A 23088-nucleotide genomic window follows, 5' to 3' on the forward strand; every position below is an offset into this window, starting at 1 on the left:
CTAGATTTCAATTAGATCAAAAGCATTAAAATATAGGAAGCAGTAATATTTTATGTCCAATAAACTATTCAGAAAATAAGAGTAGTTAAATATTCCTTCAAAGCTGGCTGAAAATCTAAATGTATACCATTTAATAAATAAATATAAATATTGCTTTTTGTATGCTAGATTGAAGAACTTGGCTATTAACTTTCATTTGCTCATTAATTGTTCAACAAATAGTTATTAAAATCCTACTATTTGCTAGGTATCACTGGGGCATTAGAAAATAATAATGATAACTAATAATAGTTATAAATAGTAACATTATGTCAGAGTAAGATGGATGAATGTGTGTTCTTTATACAGACATACATTATTTAAGGAAATAAGTTTAATAAATAATACAATATTGTCTTTTTCCTTTTAGATTTGACTGGAAAATCTATCTTCTACATTTTCCTATCTACCACAATACTTCATACTACCAGCTTGGACAGACCAATTAATAAGACAGAAATATTGAGCCAAAAGAAGACTGTGCAAAATATTTCCTGAGTCATTTATATTTTTCTTGTTAGTTCATGTTGAATATACTGAGGGTCTGTATTGAGGTTTCATACAACTGAGCTGATGATTATTTAAGATGTTTTTACCATTCTTTGAGTTAGAAAATCACATTTTTTCCCCCTAAAAATAAAATTTAAATTGCATTCTTTGGTGTGTAATCATCATTTCCACTGTTCATACTGGCCCAGCAGGCTACTAATGATAATATAAGGAGTCCTTTAACAATTGACTTTAAAAGAGCTTGGCTATCACCGACATAAATGTACACTTACATTTTACTTCTCATAATGGATAAACTTGAACACTACTAATTATATTCTCCAACCACAGTTGGTTTTACAATACTATGCAGCCATCATTCTGCCATCTCTGATTTATTCATGCTCATAATTTGCCACAGCCTCAATCCCAAACCTTCCCCAGAGCCCTTACTTTTCCTCTCAGTTCACACTGTCCCACTGAAGAAGGGAGTCAGGCACCGAGAACATACACCTTCAAGGCCCCCCATTAATGTACCTAACAAATAAAGAAGCAGAAAGAGCAAACAAGTGGGTGCATGCATGTATTATAAGGAAACTCTCTAGGGGGATGAACATATCCAGAGAAGACAGAGAAGGAAGGGAAGTTAAAGAAACGTAGATCAGAGGTCAGAAAGGAAGAGATACAGATGAAGGTTATTGAGCTTAGAAATTTGTTAGGCATTTGGTTGTGATGGGAAGACACTGAAGGAGTGTTCACAGGAGAGTGACATGTGTCTTTGGTGAAAATTGGAGACTTTCTCTTTGACTTCATGGAATATTCCAGTCCTTTAACCCTCCCATTATATTCCATTCTATCCAATCCTTTTTAGGCTCATTTCCGTTCTTATTTAGGCTGAACACTAAAGGCTTTTTTTTTTTTTCAGAAGGCAGTAATATATGACATATACTTTGAAGGGACAGAATAGGAAGAAGCTAAGAGACGTCTTTTGTCTTCATAGAACATTCCATCCCTTAACACTCTGATTATATTCCATTCTCTCTATTCTATTTTCACTCCCTTTCTTACATAGCCCAGACTTTATCCTTGACTATTTCAAAATTTATCTTCGTAGTACATATAACCCTTCCGTCTCTCTGCACTTAGTCCTGTCTGGAAAACACCCAACCACGAACTCAATTTCTACTACCACTTCATCCAAGCAGCTGAATCCTAAAGTAAGTTCTTTTTCTAAATTTTTTTTTGTCACGAAAGACTGTTTATCAAACTTTGTCTTATTGGCATTAGTTAGCTGCCTTCCTCGACTCTCCTTACACTTACCACTAATCCTACTAGAAAAAAAAATTCCCCCTTCTATTTCATAGACTATACTGAGTCCACCAAGCCCAAACACTATCCACCACCTAGTATAATACTTCAATAACTTGATAAATCTCAACATTGACTGTCTCCTTCAAGTCTCAAAGAATATAGTGACCTTCCTTTATGTTAAAGCTAATAGCTCTTTTGATACTTGTAAAAAAATTCCCTCTATAATATCACCTATTTAATAGATTGTGGCAAAAGTAATAATGACGATTATAATATATGATCTGAGTAGCAGGGTAACTTATATATTTGACCCAATTAACCTTACAACTATTTTTATTACTATTACATTACTAATAATGATTAATATTACACTTTGCAGATGAGGAAAAATTAATTAATTAATTAATTAATTAATTAATTATTTATAGATGAGGAAATTTTAGTAGAAAATGAATAAGTTGCCCCTAGGCGCACTATTTTGTTTGGACCTATTGATTAAGATGTACTTTCTGGTAATTTTTATAATTCTCTTTCTTTAGCCATTTCTTCTAGGTATTTTGCATGGATGCCTCTTCTTTACACAAAAATTGATATTCTCTAGGACTCTGACTTCAGCCACTTCTTTTTAACTCTACATATTTTTCCTATATGATCTTATCCATTTTAAGCATTTTAATTGCCACATACAATCAGCCAACAAATATCAGCTCCTAATTCTCAAGATTCAACTCTATAACAGCCATCCCTCAAATTTAGATAGGTGAATCTAACTGAGGCCTGAATATCTCCATATATTTGTTGGCTTCCCAAATTAAAATGTAAGCAATATAAGAAAAGAAAGCTTATTTTTCACATCCATTCTTTCCAACCGTCAAATATAATCCATAGGTTTCCCATACTGTTGAATCACAAAGTAATAAACTTAATAATACCCATTTTTTTAGTATAACAGTGTGAAATAGGAGGTTAATTAAGTTTACACCTTTTTAAATTCTTCATTCATAAAAAAAAGTGATATCTTTGGAGCTTTAAATTCCAAAGCCCTTATTATAATTTTGTCCTCCAACTGCCTTTTATCCACTGGGTTACATCTCTTATATTCTCTAGGGTCTAGAACAGTAGTACTAAGTGACTAAGTGAATGATCAAGTGAAGGAAAAAAGGAAAGAAGAAAAGAAGAGTGGAATGAAAGAAGGAAGGAAGGAAGGAAGGAAGGAAGGAAGGAAGGAAGGAAGGAAGGAAGGAAGGAAGGAAGGAACATATCTTCAAGTTCTCTGATTCTTTCCTGGGCTGTGCTGAGTCTAATGATGAGCCAAATCAAATGCATTCTTTTTCTTTGTTAGTGAACTTCTGATTTCTAGCATTTCCATTTCACTCTTTTTTATATTTTCCCTCTCTATGCTGAAATTACCTTTGTAATCTTGCATCTTGTCTACTTTACCATTAGAGCCTTCAATGTATTATTCAAAATTATTTAAATTCTCTGTTTGAGAGCTCCAACAAGGCAGTTTAATAACTGACTTTGGTTCTGGTGATTGCTTTTTTTTAATCTGTAGACTATTTTTTTGCCTTTCTATATACTTATAATTATTTTACTGAATGCCAGAACTATGCTATAGTTTAGTAGATAATAAGGTTAATATTTGAATGGTTGTATGCAAGCACTTTTCCTTCTGCAAGGCTGTTGGGGGGGTATGTCAATTGATTCTACATAAAGAAAATTATATACTTGGGGTAAAAAGGGTTTTCTCATCTTAAACACTATAGCCCTTACTATGGTTCAAGAAGGTATCAAGCTAAATCACTTCACATTACTCTGATTATGACTTCGGCACTGCCAGCTGATATTATGTCTTTTACTACTTCTTATTTATATTGCATATTACCAGAAATACTTGGTTGTCAATAATAAATTTACATTACAGAAGAGCTCTTTTTAAAATATTTATTCATAATAGGTAATTCATGTTTGTAACACTAATATAGAAAAAAATACCACCCTGTTATTTTTAAAAATATTTATATTAAACTGTTTTCAGGTTTAACATAAAATGAATCAAGCATAAAATTCCTTCATCATACTTTCTGGAGATGTCAAAATTCAATCAAGTAATCAATATTTGCAAAGTGTATTTAGTAATTAAGTTTAATGGAGTTCCTAAATTTCTCTTTTACTGCCAAGTCATGGGAACTTGTCTATTTTTATGATTTTCTGAAATGAGGGGAGCAATTTACAGCCAAATAAGTCAAATTGATAGGTTTTTATTTTTTCAGATATTATGCTGATTTATTTCAAAACAAAAGAATAAACTTTAAATTAAAGACTTCTTATAAATATCACTGGAAGAAAGAGAGTGAGGCACAGTGTCCAGAGCAAGACCAGATCTCCAGTCATTAGTTTCCATCCTGGAACAAGGTATCCTCCCCTTGTGGCACCCTCCTGCCCCCCTCCTCCCAGTATAAAGATGCTTCCATTTTTAAAAGATTCTCCCTTAGGTCACAATTAGATAGAATTTCATAGAGTACCTGTAAGTGCATATTTACATTATCTCTCTTTTGTAGAAGTTAGTAACACAGGGTGTTGTGTACATTTAATCTAACACACATCTCAATGATCACTTCAAGACTACGTAAGAGAAGACTCATCACAGGAATTTTCTTTTTTAAATCTCTAGGTTCAGAGTGGATTCAGGATTTCACATAAACCCTAAAAGGATGGGGATACTCAGGTATTCTCATGTTCTGAACTCAAGAACTCAAGAGTGGAGTCCAGTGATCCCCTCTCACTTAAAAGCTATTTGAAGAAAAAAAAAAAAAAAACTGAGGAAAAGGAGAAGGGAAAATTGTTATTTGAATGAGACATGAATTCTTTGTTCCTTCTGGAGCATTCTAAAGTACTAAATCAAAAGTGATATATTGATAAATAAACTAAATGAAACAAGGAAGAAAAGGTTTTTAAATATTGCTAAATCTGGGATTTTTCCATTCTCAAATGATCTTTTTAGAACTCCAAAGTTATAACTGAGTTCTTTGTTAGCTGTTAAGTATTCTGATAGGAACAGCTTATTTTTTTTTATTCTTTGTGAAGAAGAAATACTTATTCATCTTTAACAGAACTGCTAAAGCATTAAGAGCTTCATTAAATTAATAGTCACATTAAGGCAAAAGTTAAATTAAATAAAACTATGCTTATGGGGGCACCTGGGTGTCTCAGCTGGTTAAGTGTCTGCCTTCAGCTCCATCATGATCCTGGAGTCTGGGTATCAAGCCCTGCATTAGGCTCCCTGCTTAGTGGGGAGTCTACTTCTCCCTCTGTCCCTCACCTGACTCTTGCACTCTTATTCTCTCTCTTTCTCTCTCAAATAAATAAATAAATTTGTTTAAAAAATAACAGATTATCTATAACAATTTAAGCTGGTACTATTTAAACCAATTATATAGATTTCTGTTCAAAGCACATTTAAAAAGGTGAATACGCACATTCTCACATTATTTTATCTATATTTATCTATATTTGGGGGCCATTATATATAATCAAATTAATAGGTTCTCAAAATAATAGTGGGATAAGGGAGGGATTCTTCTAAAAATTCAAGCATGATATAATTTGACAGTTATTAGATAATTATTAGACAAGATAACAAATATTATTTTGGCAAATTAGACATTTGCCATATAATATGTGTAGGAAAATCTGGCTCCAGCCAATTAAATCCTCCTATTTCAGAAATTCAGATAAGGCTTAAAAGAATGATTTTAGAGAGATCAATAAATACATTCATTAACTTTATATTGTTAACCTTTAGGTTATATGTGCTATACAATGAAGTATAGGATAATTTAAAAATAACTGATCTATATTAAAGAATAAAATATTATCTTCTTTAGGTATAAATTCATAGTTTTGCATCACCAGTAAAATTTTTATTTTCTTTTCACAAAAATGTTAAAATATACCACAGAAATTTTAGCACTATAAACAATTTTAGGAGACTTATTTGATTGCTTAATTTGTTCTTCTGTTTGTTTATAATATGACCCATTCTAAAAGGATTTAAGACAGCTTGCAAAATAAGTAAAACAGAATTTTTAAAAATATATATTAGTATTTTGATACAGGAAAAGCAAAATTAGGGGAAATAATATAAAGCCAGAGATGGAGTAAGCATTCCCAAATGAGGTGCCATAATGTCCTGTAGAGTTCTATATATAGCTAAGATATTTGACTCTGAAATTCCTGGTCAGCAAAAAACAAAACTACATACTAAAATAAGAGATAATTAATATTATGTATCTAGGACATAAAAGTATATCCATAGCTCAAAAAAAAAAAAAAAAAAGTCTAGGTGTTGGGATTTGCCAGGAATTTCTCCAGTGCTGTCTATAGGGAACGAGAATGAGGCACAGGTTGTTGTCCCATACATCTTTACAACTTAAAAAACAATAGTAAAACCTAACAGTTTCTTTCTTATGCAATATCTCAACAAAAAGCAGATGTGTAATACCAAAGAACATTATAGCAAAGATTATTCAATATATGATCAAAACCATGTTGAACAGGTAAATAGGTGATCCAAAATGTTTAAAATATGTTTTGAGAAATGGATGGAGTATATAATTTCCAGGGCTTCCCCCATGAATATAATTTTGCAGCCTAGGTCTTGTTACAAATTAGGCACTAAACCATTCATAGCTTCATCAAAAACTTGGAAATACTTCATACTATTAAAATACATTTAGCATACTAGTAATACATTCTCACTTCACAAAAAAAAATGTAGACTGTAGAAGACAAAATGAAATTGTGGAGATTATTTTAAAAATCAGCCATGATCTAATTAGAAATACTCCATCAAATACTTTAGCTATATTTAACATCTGAATATTCATGAATATTCATTCATGATATCATGAACCTGGTATCATTATTCTTAATAAAATACTTCTTGACATTTATATTTTTCTCACTTTGAGATATTAAATAATATTATATAAATGCCTTGCATAGGTATTTTTACTTTAAGAGTAGACATAATCTATATTTTTGAGGAAGGGAGAAGACAACCAACTTTAGATTGGTTTTACTTTCTTTGAAAAAAATTGAGCCTAATCAAGGCACACACCTGAACATATGGCTGCCCCACCACTTTTCAGAGACAGAGGGAAAAAATGGATGATTAAGAGCCTAAAGGTTTATGCCAAAGCATACAGTGGCAACAACTTTAAGAAGGGAGTGTTTCCAAGTGGTTGATATCCATCTCCCACTCAATCTGTAAAAAGAAAACCCTAATATAGCACCCATAGAATGGTTTTCTTTAAGCAATTTTATCTCATGGTAAACCCTCTGTGACAAATCGCATAATTATATCCCTAGGTAACTAAATGAGTTCACTCCTACTTAAAGAAGCTTAAACTTTAGAAGCCAATTAATTGTTGAAGGACATTTGCAGAAAAATAGTTTTGTTTTAGCATCATTCCTGTTAGGTCATGTGGACAGTAGTTAATAGCAGGATCAAATTTTCTGTTGAGGGTGCTTCTAATCAGACTAAGAAAGCCATGTATTCTTTTGTCTCTCTCTAGAAGAGAAACAACTAAAATATACATTGTGTGTTTTCTGAAACAACCACTTTATAAAAATAATCTTCATAGGGTCACTCAAAATGAAGCTTCTATTATGGGCCTGCATCTTGTGTGCTGTTCTTGCAAAGGTAAGTAAATAGACATCTAAAATTATAACAAGAGTATAGCCATCTAATAATTGTAGATAGGAATTCACATTATTGACATAAGTTATTATAGCGTTGATAACAATGAAGCAGAGAGACATGTTAACGGGCATGAGGTTCGTTGTGCCAAACTTTTCAAAAGAAATTTTTAAGAGCAAAAGAATAATATTGTGTTATCTAAATGACTAACCAGCAAGGAAAAGAGGTTAGCTCAAAAATGCAGTGGGCAAGAGGAGGATAAAGTTACAGGGAACCAGAATGCCATGTAGATTGTTTTAATAGAGTTTATGTCTTCAAATTCTTGTGCATAATCTGTGGTGAATTCATAAAATATATTGAAGCTTAATGGGAGAAGAAGTGAATAGATGATCCTTCTGAAAGTGTAAAGAAGTGGCACTTAGATGCACAAGTATGCACACACCCACACACAGAATGCAAACAAAACCTCAGGGTGAAAGAGAGCAGCAAAACCAAATATATAAATAACAGCCAAGTGATCTTTCAGTTGGTAAGATTTATGTACATGTAGAAAATTACAAACCAAAATCCTTCAGCCAAAGTAAAACTTTCTAAGACAATCATTGAGGTCAAAAACATATGTTGATAACAATAACAAACCATTTATACTAGTGATTCATATTTTAAAAAGAAATAAAGTGGGACACCTGGGTGGCTCAGTCAGTTAAGTGTCTGCCTTCAGCTCAGTCTCAGGTCATGATCCTAGGATCCTGGGATGGAGCTGGGCTTTGGGCTCCCCGCTCAGCAGGGAGTCTGCTTCTCCTCCTCCCTCTTAGATACTTTAGATAATTATTTAATCCTCAAAACCATTCTATGAGGTAGATATCAAAATTCTGTTCGCCCCACCCCACTTGTGTGCTCTCTCAAGCTCTTTTTCAAATAAATGAATAAAATCTTTAAAAAGAAGAAATAAACTATATTAATAAGACTGTACAAATTCTTCAGTAATATGGAAATCTGGGTACAGATGTTTTTAAATAAATAACTATAGTGTATTAATTTTTCCTTTGTTTTAGAAGCGCTTCCACTTCCTTGGTGAGGTAAAACTTTAAATTTACATATGAATGTATTTGTTTCTTACCTTAAAGTGTATTTTACATTTTAAAAATCTTTGATTTGTTTACAATGCAATGCTATTGCTGTTAAAATATTAGTACTATTAATCTATTCTTATTTGATAGAAAAATATTTATGGAGTACAAATATATTTGTGTTTAACATATTTCCCACCAGGTCTCTATTTCTTTTCATGAGCAGAAGTGCGAAGTACGTGCAGTCTCTCTGCAGTGTGATAGATTTTTTTGCTATGCTCAAGTTTCATCTTCATGCCTCTACAAAATTTATGACAATGCTTCAAACTTAACATTTTTAACTCAGTAATTCCAATTTCAAACTAAATTGGAAAGAAATATTATATACAATACTCAATTCTTTTTTTTCTTCAATGTTTTATTTGAGTATAATTGGCAATGTTATATATTAGTTTCAGGTGTACAACATAGTGATTCAACTTCTCTGTCTGTTATGCTGTGGTCACCACAGGTATATCTATAATCTGTCACCATACAACACTATTACAATGTCATTGACTGTATTCTCTTTGCTGTGTCTTTTATTCTCATGACTTCTTCATTCCATAATTGGAAGGTTTTTTTTTTTAGATTTTAAGATTTTATTTATTCATAGAGACAGAGGGAAAGAGGGGCAGAGACAGAGGCAGAGGGAGAAGCAGGCTCCATATAGGAAACCTGACGTGGGACTCGATCCCGGGTCTCCAGAACCCTTGCACCACCAGGGCTGCCCCTAATTGGAAGTTTATATCACATACTCCCCTTCACCCATTTCACCCATCTACCCACACCCTTCCCTCTGGCAATGATGAGTTTGTTCTTTGTATTTAAAGGTCTGATGCTAGTTTTTGTTTATTGATTTGTTTTGGTCTTTATAAAATATTAAATTTTAATGAGGAGCTGGATTGGCTGGAGATGTAGTAACTAGATCTGAATAAAGAAACCCTGTTTGTTCTTTTCAATACTTCGAATCCCAATATCTAGCACATGCATAACACATAGTAGGCCCTCATTTTATACTTTATAAAAATAAATCCCTAAAAATCCATGAAGGAAAAGCTTAAAATCCCAAAGCCACTGAGGAACCATCTGCCTTTATTGAGAATTTATATTGCAAAGCCTTATTTAGTCTCAGGGGACTGTGTAATGAACACAGATGATTCTCTAATGTAAATAGCTAGTGTAAAAAAGCCACTAGCCACAGAATTGTGCCCTGTACATGAAAGTTTACAAATAAATATGAATGAGAAATTTAATGATAGGGAAGAAACAATGACCCTAACAGAACATTAATATTGGCCATTGAATAGCTATTTTGCAAGAATGTATTTAGAATAACAGAAAAGTCTACATAGTCACAGGAAAACAAGGCAAACAACTCTATCACATAAAAAAGAAAATCCCAAGTTGCTTGGAGAGTTTTGTCAGTTACAGTCACTCTGAATGTAGGTCGAGATCTAAAGAATGGTATTTTTCAGTGGCATGAAATTTAAAACCAACATTATTTTCTTTGTTTTTAGAGATTTCTCTCATCTGGTGAACATGTAAAATATGTTCATATTTTTTATATTTTACAATATTAAAATGTAGTCTGTATTATTTTCTTTTTAAAATAGTATTTTCAAAAAAAGTAGTATTTTCTATCTAATAATGTTAAATAATTCAGTATTATGTTTTTCCTAAAATTAAGTAATTTAAAAACAGGTTCTTTGCTTGCTATAGTTCATTAAAAAATGAACATACAGGGGATCCCTGGGTGGCTCAGCGGTTTAGCGCCTGCCTTCAACCCAGGGCGTGATCCTGGAGTCCTGGGATTGAGTCCCACATCCGGCTCCCTGCATAGAACCTGCTTCTCCCTCTGCCTGTATTTTTGCCTCTCTCTCTCTCTGTCTCTCATGAATAAATAAATAAGATCTTTAAAATAAATAAAAATAAAAATGAACATACAAATATAAGCGTATGTATATTTATATATCCTGTAATTTTCCTATTCATACTTATATCCAGTTTCACTGCTTGCACTTTAGATTAAATGCTTTAAACTGAAATTTAATTGTATAAATAAAGTTATATATCACAGAAAAGTACTGTTAATAAAGAAGGCAATATTTTCTAACAAATATGAAAACTGGATCTATGTTCATAAATGGTGTCTGCTATTGACAAATTAACTTGGAATATATGTAAAGAAAATAAGTCTGTCCTAATTAGTTAGCATTAACATGAAGACATAAGAAATATTAAATATAGTTTATAATTTTAAAATATTTATGTTTTAAACATTTAAAATTCTTTATGTTACAAATTGAGCTATGCAATGAATCAAAGAATCTAGGATCTTGATAGATAAACCAACATATACCAAAACTGCTCATGAAAACTGACAAATTTATGATAGGAAAAAATTTTAGGTATTGAGACCAAGAAATGTCTTAATTTTCTGTAAATTTATTTTTTAATTTTTTTAAATTTTTTAAATTTTTTATTGGTGTTCCATTTGCCAACATATAGAATAACACCCAGTTGTCATCCCATCAAGTGCTCCCCTTAGTGCCCGTCAAATTTCTACATAATTTTGTGAACCTAGAGCTCACTGACAGTCTCACACACATGTAATAGACAACCCTGGAGCAACTGGAGGCTGTAGAGGTCCTTCAACCAAAAGAAATCATTTGAAATTTAATAGTAAATGCATCAGCCACATTAATAATGCTCTCATCTAAAACACAAACACCACAGGGAAAATTAAATTGGAAAAGTCAGTAGTAGATATTGCAAGATGATCACCACATTAAGTCTAGCTAACATCCATCACCGCACAGTTACAATTTTTTTCTTGTGATGAAAACTTTTAAGATCTATGATCTTAATAACTTTCAAATATACAACATGATCTTAACTATAATAAGTATATCTCAATTTTTTTTAAAGCCAGTAGTCACTCATCCACATCCAGTCTGCTTTCCTTCTTAATAATATTTTGAGATCCTTGGCCTTGATGAGCGGACAAGTATGCTGGAGGATGGGGAAGAGATCAAAAGAGCAGTCTAACTAAGTGAATGCTTCAGTGAGGCCCTTAAGACATCTAGGGGGACAATAAGAACAGTGAGCTGGGTGGAAGGTACTGAGAAGGAGACCTGGAAATAACAATCCTATACTGTGTACACTCTTTCCTTCTATTTTTATCCTGACCTAAGCTGGCATATTGTTCAGTTTATGACGCTCTGATTTACCCAAACACAAAATATTTCCCCCAAAATTGAGAATTATTCAGTTTTTTCAAAAAATTATTAGCTTCTATTGAAAAATTATGGAAGCAAATTAGCCTTACGAAAGAGACTAAAGGGTGGCTCAGTGGTTGAGGGTCTGACTTTGGCTCAGGGCATGATCCTGGGGTCCTGGGATAGAGCCCTGCATTGGGCTCCTCACAGGGAGCCTGCTGCTCCCTCTACCTGTGTCTCTGCCTCTCTCTCTGTGTGTCTCTCATGAATAAATAAATAAAATATTTAAAAGAGAGAGAGAGAGAGAGAATGAGAGACACTAAATTAGAATCCTTACAAAAATAATCTTTGGGCAGCCCAGGTGGCTCAGCGGTTTAGAGCTACCTTTGGCCCAGGGCATAATCCTGGAGACCTGGGATCGAGTCCCACGTCAGGCTCCCTGCATGGAGCCTGCTTCTCCCCCTGCCTGTCTCTTCCTCTCTCTCAGTGTGTCTCTCTCATTGATAAATAAATAAATAATAAATAAATAAATAATCCTTTTTTAAAAAAGGAAAAACTTAAAAAAAATAATCTTTACTTATTGAATATCGTTTTAGTGATAACATGGGTAATATATAGATAGGATAGGTAGAAGCAATCAACTTTAACAGACTTCTTTGCTTCTCCTTTAGGATTACAGTGGCAATCATTACCCAGTTAGCCCATCTCTGACTATTCCTTACCCAATATCAGACATTGATTTTGTTCCTCCTTTTCGCCCTTCAAAAAAAAAAGCCCCCAATTACCTTGGGAATCCTGACCCTGATACAGGGACACCACCCTATTCCTGGGTTCTCCCTTCTCCTGGAGCCCCCCTCTACCTCATTCCTAGTTTTCCCTTAACTACTTGGTTGAGCCCTTCTCCTCAGAAACCTTCCCACTTTGTCCCTCCTGCAAGTAGAATGGAAGGACCTTTTTCCACATTCAATGCTCCCATGCCTATGCCTGCAGAACCTTATGTAGCTACACCTCGTACCACACCTACTACATCACCTCCCAACCCAAAGCTTATTGCAGTTGAGCCTGGGCCCATAGAACCCGACGAAGCCGAGCCTGCTGCCGCAGAACCTCAGCCTTCTACTTCTCCTGACAAGGTGGGTTGCCTAAATCTTACTCCCATAATGCATGGAATTTGTAGGAGAGAGAAAGAAACTGAATCTCCCCATAAGCAAACAAATATCATCTTAAACATTTTGAACAGCTTTATTAAGAAACAATTGGCAAACAGCAAACTACAGGTACTGGAAAGATACACCATGGTAAGTTTGGACATAAGAATATACCAATGAAAAAAATATATCCCGGGCAGCCCCGGTGGCTCAGCAGTTTAGTGCCGCCTTCAGCCCAGGGCCTGATCCTGGAGACCTGGGATTGAGTCCCACGTAGGGCTCCCTGCATGGAGCCTGCTTCTCCTCTGCCTTTGTCTCTGCCTGTGTCTCTGCCTCTCTCTCTCTCTTTCTTTCTCTCTCTAATAAATAAATAAAATCTTACAAAAAAAAGAAAAAAGAAAAAAATCCCATCCTCCCCTTTCTCCTATCCCTAATCTATTTCTGTCCTTACAGATTAATTCACATTTTCTAGAACTGCATGTAAGCAGAATCATACTGTAAATACTTTTATGTGCCTGCTTTCTTTCACTCAACATAATTATTTAGAAATTTGTCCATGTAGTTAAGTACATCAATAGTTGTCTTTTTTTCCCAGAAAAGTGTTTCATGATACAGCCATATCATATTTTTTTACCCATTCATCTGTTAATAAATATTTTAATTTTCAAACTCTATGCTACTGATTTACTTCCATTTATTTATTTGTTAAGGCACACTGTACTGGCTTAAGCCTCCAGTTCAATGTTAAATAAAGGTGATCAGATAGACATCCTTGCCCTGTTTCTGATATTAGGGGGAAACATTGTTCTTCACATATCCACACGTTCATGAGCTTTACTTAAGGATGGCATTAGCTTCCTATGCTTTTAAGCCTTATTAAGCAGGAACAAAGAAACCTTTTTATCTAAGGCTAATTTTTCCCATTACAGAGATCAAGCCATTCTAAGTACTCAAGTTTATGCCCTGTGAATTTTGAGATTTTTTACTCTTATGAGATCAAAAATTTTTGCCTGCTCTCTGTGAGCACCAGATATTGCTCCATTTTGTCTTTCAGGTGGTTCTTGAAACCTGGCCTCACGTGATATCTTCAAATGAATAATCTATACTCAGTTGAAAATATAAGGGTAACCTCTTTAGATCATTTTATCTGTGTCTTTGTCCCTCTCTTTCCTCTCTGATGCTCTGCTGTGTGAATTTCAGCTACCATGTCTTCCTGGACCCCTAGCTCCATCTCCCTTCTCGAATACCTGGAATCTCTCCAGGCAGTAAGCAAGGACAATCACAGGGTTCACTTCAGTTGCTTCCTGTCTCTTAGGAATTCCTGTCCTTCATAGCTTAATGTTCAGATCTCAAGAAACTGCTGCTTCTCCTTTGTTTGGTATATTTTTTAAAATGTGTTCCAGATAAGAAGGTAATACCACTTTCTCTTACTCATCTTGCCCTAAAGTATAGTTCTCTAAGCTTTTGAAAAATATTCATTCTTTAAAAACTCTTTAAGAAGCATCCATTCCCTAAATTTTAGTAGACATAGTCCAAGCAATTGAGCTATTCTATAAAAGGATTCCAATTACATAGAAGATACTCTAAATTCAGGGAACAGGCTAAAAAAAAATGTGAACTTAAATCCATCAGTGAATAAATTCTGCAGTACATTGCCACTAATCAAATACTCCTGGCAATTGCTTTCTAGAAGGAGGTACAAATTTTCTTCCTGTTCCTTTGTTTTTGATAAAGATCAGGATCAAGCTAAAAGGTCATTTGAAATTGCTCCAGAGAAGTATAAAGAGCTAGCTTTATTCTACAATGTTCTACACAATAACATGTTCATTTAGTAGGTTTCTTTGATGCAAAGCACTTTCCATCTACAAACATATGCTATGGCTCACATGAGGGTAGAGGAAAAATGTGGGAAAGTATGGATAAAAAAAATAGGACTCAAGAAAAATGGGCCTTGAAAACACTGCTAAATATTTGGACTTTTTCCTTAGCCAAAGGAATTTATCAAGGACCTTCACTGAGTAGAATGATTTGACCAGTCTTCTATTTTCAAAGGCTAAGTATGGTGGCAATACAGAGTATTCTAAATAGGAGTGAGTCATAAAGAGATGACCAGATACAACTTCCTAGAGAATAAAAGTTATTCAGGAAAGAGAGACCCAATATTACGAAATGAAGCACATTTTATCATGCATGAAAAAACTTTTTTTTAAGGTAAAGAAATGAAATTTTCTAGAAAAGAGAGTACCAATCATTTATTTCTGTAAGTCATACATGATACTGAGATTTAAAAATCACACATTAAATAGACTAAATCTCATCATCTGAAACCACCTTGGAATATATTTTTACTACATGAAAACAAGAAAGTGGGGTATGGAGAGGCATTTGGTACCCTGTGTCCTAGAACTTCTGCAATTTGAATTCATGTCCTGTGTAATGAACTCAGGAACTGAGTAGATAGGTTTTCTTTAAATGAATCCAAATTGATTATAATGAATATTCTTAGATAATAGTGGTCAAAAGAAGGAAGAAAATTCCATAGGAAGTGTGGGGGTTGAATTATGCATGAGAGGAACCATTGCTAAAGTTGTCGCAGATCATTCTGTATTATATCCATTCAGCCTCTATCCTTAACCCACACCAGAAACCACTACCTTAGAAAACATAAACAATGATTTGTATCTGAAATCTCCCAATCCCTACCCCTTCCCCCCACAGACATGCCCTCCATCCCCCATTACACGTTATCCTGGGGAAAAAGGCATTGGTCAAAAAGCTCACTTGTACTCATTCCACCTGAGTTCATCTGAACAAAAAATTTGGTTAATCTCATTCCAAGTTCTCCTTCATCCCTTCCCAAAGCTGTTCCAATTTTACTGTTATAAAATTGGACAGGAAAATGTCAAGTCAAGGCTTTATTTTACTTTGTTTTATAAGCCGAATCAGAATTTCTACTGAGGCAACATTAGTAGTTAAAGTAGAATTGAAAACCAATTAAGAGGGCAGTTAATATTGTCGGTAATGTCTCTTATTAACACTATTGCCAAGGCGATTAAAAAGCTTCAAATTTTAATATTGCTACTTTCTTTCAGTTTTTACTTATTTTGCTATTATATAAGATAAAAAGATATTGGTAAATTAGTTCAAGATAGTAGACAAATTTAATAATTTCATGTTTTCAGTAAGCATTTATGTTTAGTTTCTTGCCCCATTAATTACTTAACTCACAACAAGTAACAGAGAAAGTATGCTACTTTTCTAGAAAAGTCTCTCAAGGCAGAGAAGGAATTCTATTTCGCCCTATTCAGTATTAGAAGATTATGTTGAACTGGACCCAAGACCTTCACACAAAGGAATCCTGTATAATACAGACATGCATGCAAATAAAGCATAATACTGGATTAATGTTGCATTTTAAAATAAAATTTTACGAGAGTGTATGCATAATCTAGTATGGATTTGTAGATAACTTGTCAATATAGTTTTTTAACATTAAAAGTGTAAAACAATATTTTGCTGTGTGAGTAAATTTGGAATTTTATTATACAAATACATAAACTTATTATACAAATAAATAAATTTATAATTTTATTATACAAAACTAATGTTATTTTCGTTTTTTTCAGACATTGTTGCAGAAATCAATTAAAATCTACAAAAATTTACTTTCTTTTCGAAAGCCTTTCATTCTGTGATATTAAAAACTCTAGTCTCACATATTAATTGGCTTGTGGTATTTTTTTCATTTGACTTCATTTATATAGAAATGATGTTAATGTTGTACTTTTTCCATTGAAAATTGTAAAAGGCTATTTCCTAAATACGTAAATAATTGTCAGAGATTTAAACATGCAATCGAAATGTGTCTTTCTTTTGAATCAACACCATCTAAAAAAAAAAAAAAAAGCACTAATAGAATTTTTTTTTAAAGATTTCCTTTATTTATTCAGGAGAGACACAGAGAGGCAGAGACATAGGCAGAGGGAGAAGCAGGCTCCCCAAAGGAGCCTGATTCAGGACTTAATCCCAGGACCCCGGGATCACGACCTGACAAAGGGCAGATGTTCAGCCACTGAACCACCGGGTGCCCTTTTTTTTTTTTTTTTTTTTTTTACTAATAGAATTTTTTAAGGGTTTGTTTCCAAATTATTTCTTTTGAAAATGTGACAGAAGTTAGTTAAATGGGAGACAACCATCATTCTATAGCTCTCCCCATTTTCTTCCCTTCGAAATATTTGATCTACTTTTAAAAATATTTATTTATTATCATCTTACATAACATTTGCCAGTTCCAGGCATTCTTCTAAACTCCTAACAATTAACTTAAGTCCTTATAATAACTACTAAATAGATAGTAATATCATCCCCATCTTACATATTAGGAAAGTGAGTAACAGAGAGGATAAATGATTATCAAAGGTTACACATTTAGAAAAGTGTCAGAAGCAGGATGAGAAAGCATATCATGGAGTTAGTACTTTATTAAAAATTAGAAGACATACAAACTGGCATGAAGTTGAACATGATGGCTATATTTGTTTCTTCTGCCTGTTGCAATAAATTATCATAAAGTTGTTAGCTAAAAGCAACAAAAATGCATTCTCCTACAGTTCTGGAAGTCAAATATCGATTTTACTGGACCATGGTCCCTCAATAGGCTTTTGGAGAGCTTTGGTTCTTCTAGCTTCTTTCTGTGGCTGCTAGCTTTCTTTAACTTGTCTCCCATCATTCTAATCCTCAAGGAACACATCATCAAATCTCTGTGCCGCACTTTCCATTTTTCCCTCCTGTGTGCATTCAAGTCGTCCTCTGCCTCCCTCTATAAGGATACATATGATTACATTTAGGACCCACTCATATAATCCAGGATCTCTCTATTTTAAAATTTAAATCACAGTTTAATTTAATCACATCTCTCAAAGACCTGTTTTACCCCAAGTAAGGCAACATCCATAGTTTCCATGGGATTAAAACAAAGATCACATGGGGAATCATCTCACACCCTATCATAGTGATAACAGATAGAATTCACACTGAAGGTGTGAATTAGGTATTGTGTTGATGAAAGAATAACTCCTTATTAAATTACCCTACTCAGACATAGGAAGATGGATGGTATTTGGGCAATGAATGAATATTTTGGTAAACTCAGAGCTTCATATCAAGTATATGAATCCCCATAAGTCAGTTCCCAGTGAAGTCTATTTGAACCTGAAAATCAGGGGAAAGAAAATGAATGTATAGGACTGAGATCCTGCAGAGTTGACCCTACATGAGGTACAAAGGAAAGGAAATTAAGTAGGTTAATATTTTTAAGGCCTTCCGGGGACTGCTTACAAGTAGTAGAAGAAGAAAATGGGGACACAGGAGTGCCAAAGTCCTGTCCCACTGCTGGCGGAAAAGTGTGGCAGAAAATCAAGTGTCTGCTGCTAGTGCAGTGACATGGATTACAAATGGCCTGGAAAATTCAGTAGATTTTGAAATCTTTGGGGTTCAAAAGTACACAAATTTTGACAACATTACAATTTGGACTCATTGGTAGGATTGTGCATTTAGTAACACAAAAAGAGCAACAAATATGTAATTAAGATCTTTAAGAACAAGGGAGGAACACTAAAAGAACAAAGGAAACCTTAGTTAAAAGTTAGATAATAGCAATGTCTCAATATGCGAAAATATTCAAAAATTTTGAAATCTCAATACCACTGTCTAAAAAGACCCTCTGGCATGGGTAAAATTTGCCCAATGAAATAGACAATGCTACAAAAGACAATCATTTGAGAAACTCCTGATGACAGCACTTACATTTATAATTAAAAATAGAAATAAAAATAACTGGCACAACTAGTTACTATCCTACAGAAGTAGTAACATTAATCTTCTGTTTTCTCTATCCTCCAACATACTGAGTTTTGACAAGCAAAAGCAATATGATGGAGATGAACTTTATACTCACTTCTGGGAATTCTCTTGGAAACCTCCTGTAAGAATGAGAAACCAGGGCTTAGAGTTCAGTTGTAGAGCCAACTCCATCCGGCAGGGCTAATGAAATGCTCAGACTCAGTTGAATAAGAAAATGAGGAAGTCTTTTGTTGTTGTTGTTGTTGTTGTTGTTGTTGTTTGAACTTTAAAAGAGAATTTTGAAAGGAGAGGAGAAAGAGATTTAAATTTTTGAGAGTTTAATAATTGGAAGGAATTTGTATTACTTTCAGTGCAATTATTTTATCACTGATTGTGGGGCATCCTTAACTAATAGGCTTGAGAAATATTCAGTTCAACCTATTCCCGAGCCTTCTAGGGACAGAAACTGAACTGCTCACCCTCCATGTTCTAAAGACAAGGCAACCTGTCTCTTCTGCTACCTTTCCTATCTCTCAGAAAACTACCACCCAATTCTTGAAGCTACCCTTTACCCATCTCTTTTACTCCTAAACTACATCTAAGCTCTCAGTATGCACTATCAGCTCTACCTCTGAAATATATGTACAATCTAAGAAATTCTCATAATTTCTACTGCTACCATGTGGCCAAAGACATCATCCTTTCTTACTTAGATTATTGCAATAGCTTCCTAACTGCTGCCTCTGCACACCTTGTCCATCCATTGTTTCTTTAAACCCTAAGTCAAATTGTGTCATTCCCCTAACTCTGAATAGTTGCATGACTTCCGGTATCAGAATAATTCCTAATCTCTACCCTTAATAACAGGACTTCTTATTATCTTTATGAATTTGGTCTTCTTTCAGGCAGTTGTTTAAAAAGCTGATTCTTGTAACATAGAGCCCCCAAATCTCAGCAGCTTCATGTAATAATTATTTCTCAATTACACCAAAGTCCACTGGAAGTTGGATGGTTTTGCTAGGGGCTTTTTCCTCAAATAGTGAATCAACATTTCTGTGTTGCCTTTAGTGTATGTCTTTATCTCAAAATATTCTGCTTCAACTAAAGCTGATAGGGGAAAGAAAGAAGGTGGAAGATTTCAAGGAAAGTTTTATGGCTGGGACTGAAACAGGAATCATCATCTGCCCATCTCCCATTTTTTAATAGGCAGTCATATGTTCCCAATGTAATAATAAGGGTAATTAAGGAAAACTAGGTTGATGAATATAGAATATCTGCACACCTTACCTTGCTAGGTTAAAAGCATCCATTTTACTCTTTCTCCCAAGCATAGAGCACTGTCATTTTCTTGCCACTAAGACAAAACTCAGGTTTGCAACTCTCCACCAAATTGTTAGTGACTTTTCCTACTCCTGAAAATTGAGCTAAAAAGACAAGTTATCTGCCCAAGAAATATACCCAATGTGCAAAGATAAAGCTGAGACAGGGATAAACAAAACAAACACTCTCATTTGGAAACAGTCATCACTGTCCATAAAAATAGTAAAATTTCACTCAGGAGATATAATAGACTTGAAATGAGGGAAGTTTCTCAATTTTTCTCTTTCTGGAAATAAATACTGGACGTGTTGTTCTCTTCAATCATACTTAAAGTGGATTTTCCATCCTTGGTGGCTGTCAAAGCCTACCTTCTGATGTGGAAGACTGGAGGCTCAAGAATACATTATTTTAGTTCTCAAATAGTCAAAAGATGTTTTTTAGTCTGAGCTCAAGTTTTCTCTAATAACCTAGTTCAATAAAAAATCTTGTAGGAATCTGATATACTTCCCTTCAGTCAGTTACATGTGCCAGTGACTATATTGAATGTTCTATTCTAAAATAATTTTGTCACCCTGTGGTTCTCTTTTAATTTGCTGATGACTTCAATAAAATCTTCAGGGAAAGTATGTGGGAATATGACTCCATTAATCTGACCTATTCCCTGAGTCACTTTTAAAACACTTTATTTGGCCTTTGTTGCTCAAAAACTTTTAAGTCTTTTTACTTACTATTTGGTGTGTGTAAGAAGTTAGCTTTCCAACCCTGCAAAGTCACAACATTCTGTATTTCCTCTATTCACTTATATGTCTGCTTGTAAACCAGCCAATTCTTCCCTAGATTCATTTTATTTCTTCTTTATATACAGGCAACAACAACTAACACACATCAGTAAGTTTGTATTTTCCAATTGCTTCCTAAAAGCTTTTGGTTTACCTGATAATAGACATGTCTGCTGCCACCTGTGTTACTTCAAAGATTAAAACAGATGACCGGATAAAAGGGTCTCCCAATCTAGCCTCCATTGTTTTGTTTTGTTTTTTAAAGTTCTTCTTAGATCTTATTTCATTCATTCATTCATTCATTCATCCATTCATTCATTCATTCATTTTAAGTAGGTTCTTTGCCCAGCATGGAGCCCAACACGGGGCTGGAACTCATGACTCTGAAATCAAGACCTGAGCTGAGATCAAGAGTCCAACGCTCAACCTACTGAACCACCCAGGTTTCCCTCTTCTTGAATCCTAAATCCTTATTTAAAAGTGGCCACTTTTCAAATTGTTTAAAACCTATAAGGATCAGTAATAACAAGTGGCTGCATTAAATACTAGAACAAATCATTTCCTTATTTTTTTTCTCTGTAAAGCCCGCAGTTAAAAATTCCTTCAATACTGTTGAGAAATTCCTAAACTCTATGCACTTATCTGATGTTATAGTCATTTTCCTGCTCCTCAAGCCAGATAAGGCAGGATCCTTTAAATAATGATGCCTGAACAGATCCTCTTTATTCTTCAGTTTCTTTAAAACACACATACATATATGTGCCCACACACACACACACACACACACACACACACGCACCCCACAAAGAGAAGTGCTCTTTATGGTTAATAGCACTCTGGAATCTCTTCCTGCATCTGCATAAACAGATGCTTTGTTTCCAAATACACTTGCTGGGAGACATTTCCATTGGGAAGTGAAGTATGAAGATGTTAAGTGATTGTGAGGTGAAACCTTACTGAACTCTAAGAGAGACTGAAACTAGAAGGGATTAGAAATCACACCATGTGAAAAGTGGATGTAGGAAGTGAGAGATTTAACCTGAAAAGGAAAAGTATATCAAGGGCACATGACAGCTGGCTTCAAATATCTGAGAGATTTCCACATCTTCATAGAATGATGCATTTTATTTGTTATGTAACAAACTCAGGATGATGTGGGAAGAGTTCGACAATTAGGACAATCTTAATATGAAATGGCTTGGCTTGCAGGAAGTAAGTCCCTCATTCCTGACACGATTCAAGTACAGACAAAGGTAAGGATGAGAGAAGACTCAGTTTGTGACTGAATAGCTGGTTTAAATTATTGGTAACCAGACGGATTATTAACATAATATTTGACAAAAAACAATAGACACCAATGCTTCCTATTCTCTTTTAGAGATGATAGTTCCTGTCAATAGTTTATTGGAGGAAATAAAGAATAGCCATCTAAAAGTATATTTTTAAAAAGAATTTTATTAGATTATAATAATTGACACACAATGTTTTGTTAGTTTCCATCATATAGTGACATAACATAGTGATTCAACATCTCTATATGTTATGCTATGTTTATCACAGTGTAGCTACCACCTGTCACCATAAAACACTATTACAATATCATTGGTTGTATTCCCTATGCTGTGTATTTTATTCTATTACAAAATTCACAGGCCAAAAAAATTGTTTTAATTAAAATAAAATGTAAGACTGAGAATTTAAAGTGGAGAAAGAGAAAGAAAACAAGCAAAGTGGTCAGTTATCAAAATCAGCCAAACACTCTAAAACAAAGGATTATGAAGGAAGAAGTGACAGCTGTGGCCTGGCTCCTTATCTAGTGGTATGGCGGCTGGCAATGTGTTTATTTGAAATAGTCATCTTGAATTGGATGCATTTTGTATAGGATGCCTTAGCACTCAAAGTTTAAATCAGGAACTTGGATTACAGAAGAGAAAACTCAACTGTCAGGACTTACTACAATATTTCTCTAGAAATTTCCTGGTAAAGAACATTTAGCCTTTTGGGGAGAACATTTTACCACTGTTGGTCATTAATACTTTCACAGGTTCTCTTAAGCTCAACAAACATTAAGCATCTACTTGAGTCCAGGCATGGTGCTAGATCACAAGGAAACAAAGATGAAGCCAC

The 23088-nt window shown here is 34.1% G+C and overlaps 1 protein-coding gene across 19 annotated transcripts; it reads left to right on the forward strand.

Moving 5' to 3' along the window:
• Positions 1-1549: 1549 nt before the first annotated feature.
• On the forward strand, positions 1550-16744 carry PRR27 (proline rich 27). Of its 19 annotated transcripts, none has more exons than XM_025435793.3 (8): positions 1550-1745; positions 4113-4254; positions 4514-4567; positions 7419-7546; positions 8599-8617; positions 9066-9124; positions 12545-13006; positions 16648-16744. In XM_025435793.3, the coding sequence occupies exons 4-8, from the start codon at positions 7499-7501 to the stop codon at positions 16714-16716; spliced, it is 657 nt and encodes a 218-aa protein (XP_025291578.3). In that variant the 5' UTR covers positions 1550-1745; positions 4113-4254; positions 4514-4567; positions 7419-7498; the 3' UTR covers positions 16717-16744. The 19 variants fall into 19 exon arrangements, with proteins under 19 accessions (XP_025291578.3, XP_025291576.3, XP_025291577.3 ...); XM_025435791.3 differs by having other exon boundaries at positions 7488-7546; XM_049093033.1 differs by having other exon boundaries at positions 1551-1745; positions 7488-7546; positions 8599-8622.
• The last annotated feature ends 6344 nt before the right edge of the window (positions 16745-23088 follow it).

This window comes from Canis lupus, chromosome 13, assembly GCF_003254725.2.
Source record: "Canis lupus dingo isolate Sandy chromosome 13, ASM325472v2, whole genome shotgun sequence".
NCBI lineage: Eukaryota > Metazoa > Chordata > Mammalia > Carnivora > Canidae > Canis > Canis lupus.

Bases quoted from the DNA above. Each gene is read 5' to 3' on its own strand.
- PRR27 (XM_025435793.3), top strand. From the start codon at position 7,499: ATGAAGCTTCTATTATGGGCCTGCATCTTGTGTGCTGTTCTTGCAAAG. The intron at 9,125-12,544 runs GTATATCTATAA...CTTCTCCTTTAG, and splicing joins TTATGCTGTGGTCACCACAG to GATTACAGTGGCAATCATTA. The intron at 13,007-16,647 runs GTGGGTTGCCTA...CGTTTTTTTCAG, and splicing joins CTTCTACTTCTCCTGACAAG to ACATTGTTGCAGAAATCAAT.